At 53.3% G+C, this 2577-nt stretch overlaps 1 protein-coding gene across 1 annotated transcript; it reads left to right on the top strand.

Moving 5' to 3' along the window:
* Positions 1-5: 5 nt before the first annotated feature.
* Positions 6-876, top strand: CHCHD2 (coiled-coil-helix-coiled-coil-helix domain containing 2; the record flags this gene model as incomplete). Its single annotated transcript, XM_009993300.1, has 2 exons — positions 6-158; positions 706-876. Coding segments are annotated over 2 exons (324 nt in total), but the record flags the coding sequence as incomplete, so codon positions are not given.
* Between the last annotated feature and the right edge of the window lie 1701 nt (positions 877-2577).

The raw sequence follows: 2577 nt of genomic DNA, 5'->3' as shown, positions 1-2577 counted from the left end.
CCGCCCCGAAGCAGCCGGGGCTGATGGCCCAGATGGCCACCACTGCTGCCGGGGTCGCCGTGGGCTCTGCCGTGGGACACACCATAGGCCACGCGCTTACAGGAGGGTTTGGTGGAGGAAGCAGCTCTGAAGCTGCGAGGCCTGATATCACCTACCAGGTAAGAGGAAGCACAGCAGGACACCCGCTAACCAGGGTTAATTTGTACTTGTAGCATCAGTTCTGTACAGGCTGGGGTCGCTGCTGTACACAGACCGCACACACCATGGCTGAGGTAACTTCAGTGATTCCAAGGCAACCACTGCCATCACCGTGAGCCTCTTAAAAGCAGTTCATGGGTGATAGGTGCTTGTGGTAGGGAATTAGTGGTGGCTTATACTGCTGTACCCCTCTGATCAGACAGAACTTCAGTGTTCCAGGCCTGATGACAGTAAGAAACATTGCAAGGCCTTGTTGTGCTGCTAAAATATCAATGTAATGCAATCCAGAGTTACCCAAGTGTCACTTACAAAACTGTTGAGAACGTGCCACGTCTCTGCTTGGAACTGGTTTGTTCTTCAGCCCGTTATTTGCTTTCCATTTAAAAAGCAGCACAACATTTTGACTAAAAGGCAGGGGAGAAACACACAGCAAGCAGTACTGGGGTGGTGCAGCCTCACAAGCTGGAGCTGTTTCCAGGGTGCTGACAGGGGTGTCTGCCATTCCAGGAGCCCCAGGCAGCCCAGCCTGCCTACCAGCAGCAGCAGCAGTCCCAGTTTGCTCCTTGCCAGTATGAAATGAAGCAGTTCCTGGAGTGTGCACAGAACCAGACTGACCTCAAGCTGTGCGAGGGCTTCAGTGAGGTGCTGAAGCAGTGCAGGTTTGCTAATGGTAAGTAGGCAGTGCTACCAGGCAACTGCTAAACAAGCTGATCAGTAAAATTACTGTGGGAATGTCCTGTGCCCATCCAGTAAAGCATGGGAATTGATCTAGAGCATACACACTGCAGCCAGTTAAAGCAGGCTGCTGTTTGGCTTCCTGTTTTGGTCCTGTACAGTAGGTGGAAGTGGTGGGGTGGTGAGGATGAGTTCCTGAACCTTTTGTGCTGGTGCAGGGACTGGAGCTGACCATCTGGAGGGTGGTGGCAGCAGGCCTGGAGAAGCAGTGTAGCAAGGGCCTGCTCTGCACAGCTGGCAAGCCCTGACGTGGCAAGGATACAGACAAGTGCTGGTGCTGGGATGGGCTGTTGGAGTCTGCAGACAGATGAGGGGACACAGAACACCCTGGCTCACCTGCTCTACAGCAAGGATTCAAAAGTTAATGATTAACTGTGATAACCTCTTACCTTTCAGGTCTATCCTAAGCCTTCAGATCAAGGTTGCTGAAGAAGCCTTACAGGAACTGACCTGTGAATGACAAAAAAGCTTCAGTAATAAAGTCTAAAGATAGCAGACATCTTGTTAGGTCATGTGTTCACACTCTCATCCTCTTTGTGGCTTGATTCCTGCCATCGCCGCTTCAGCTGTGATGCAACTCAAAGCAGCAAATTAATTAATTTAGCACTAAATGGAACAATTAACAACCAAGCTGAGCGAGCTAATTTAGGTTAACTGGTTTGCTGATTGTTGTGCTGGATGTAAATGATATGGTGTCTAAATAAACTTCTCTCTCTAGAAGTACCTTGCTCGAGTGGGTTTTAGAGTCGGGTCTGAAGGGTGAGCAGGCAAGAGCTGGTTTGTGTCAGGTTTCTGTGCTTGCCAGGAGTGGTGCCTGCAGGGCTGGAGCTGCTGGAGTTCAGGGACTGCTGTAGCTCTGGTTAGCTGGGCTGGCCAGGCTTGAGCACTTGAACCCCACAGGCAGGTTCTGCTGATGAAAAGGAGTAGTGAGGAGGCAGGTTGTGTCTCACCCCACACTGCTCTGTGTGCAGCAGGTCTGCGTTCCCCTGAGCATCCTGCTGACCTTCTGAAAACAGGTTCTGTGTTCAGCTTCAAGACATTCTGAGAAATACCTTCCCTCTGTTCAGAGAGAACCTCTGGTGGGCCATTACCTGAGCAAACCTGAGCACCACCAAGCAGCTGGGCACTTCCAAGGTCCTGCAGTCTCACCTCAGCCTTGTGGTTCCCAGTAACACAAGCTGAAGTTGTAGGATTTTCTTCCAACCTGTGATGGGAGGCTGGGCCTGGCGGGAAGGGGGTGACTGTGGGTGCTGGGGCCTTTTCACTCCCGGCTCCAACGAGTGACAAAGGTGCCACCGCACAGGAAGAAAAAGAAACCTCCATTTTAAAATTCCTAAAGGCCTTCATCTCTGTTGTGCAGCTTCTGGTGGGGAAAAGATAAAATCCGTGTTGCAATGGGTTACCTCGCACGGGGACACGGGCACAACCAGTTCCCTGCGGCCGCGAGCAGCTTCGCTTCTGCGGATCAAGCTCCGGTCTGGGCTCCCGGGTTTGTCACCGTCCTGGGGGGAAGAAATAAAACCGGTTTGGGCCAGAAGCTGCAGCGGGGTCGGTGCAACAGCCCTGCCCGGCGGGCAGGGAGGTGCCCCCGGGGCCCGCAGAGGGTGCGGGAGGCGGGTGCGGGCCGAGCCCCGGGGGGGGCTC

The sequence above is a fragment of the Chaetura pelagica genome, unplaced genomic scaffold, assembly GCF_000747805.2.
Source record: "Chaetura pelagica isolate M959 unplaced genomic scaffold, ChaPel_1.0 scaffold193, whole genome shotgun sequence".
Lineage (NCBI taxonomy): Eukaryota > Metazoa > Chordata > Aves > Apodiformes > Apodidae > Chaetura > Chaetura pelagica.
This window is presented reverse-complemented; position numbering and strand designations above follow the sequence as displayed.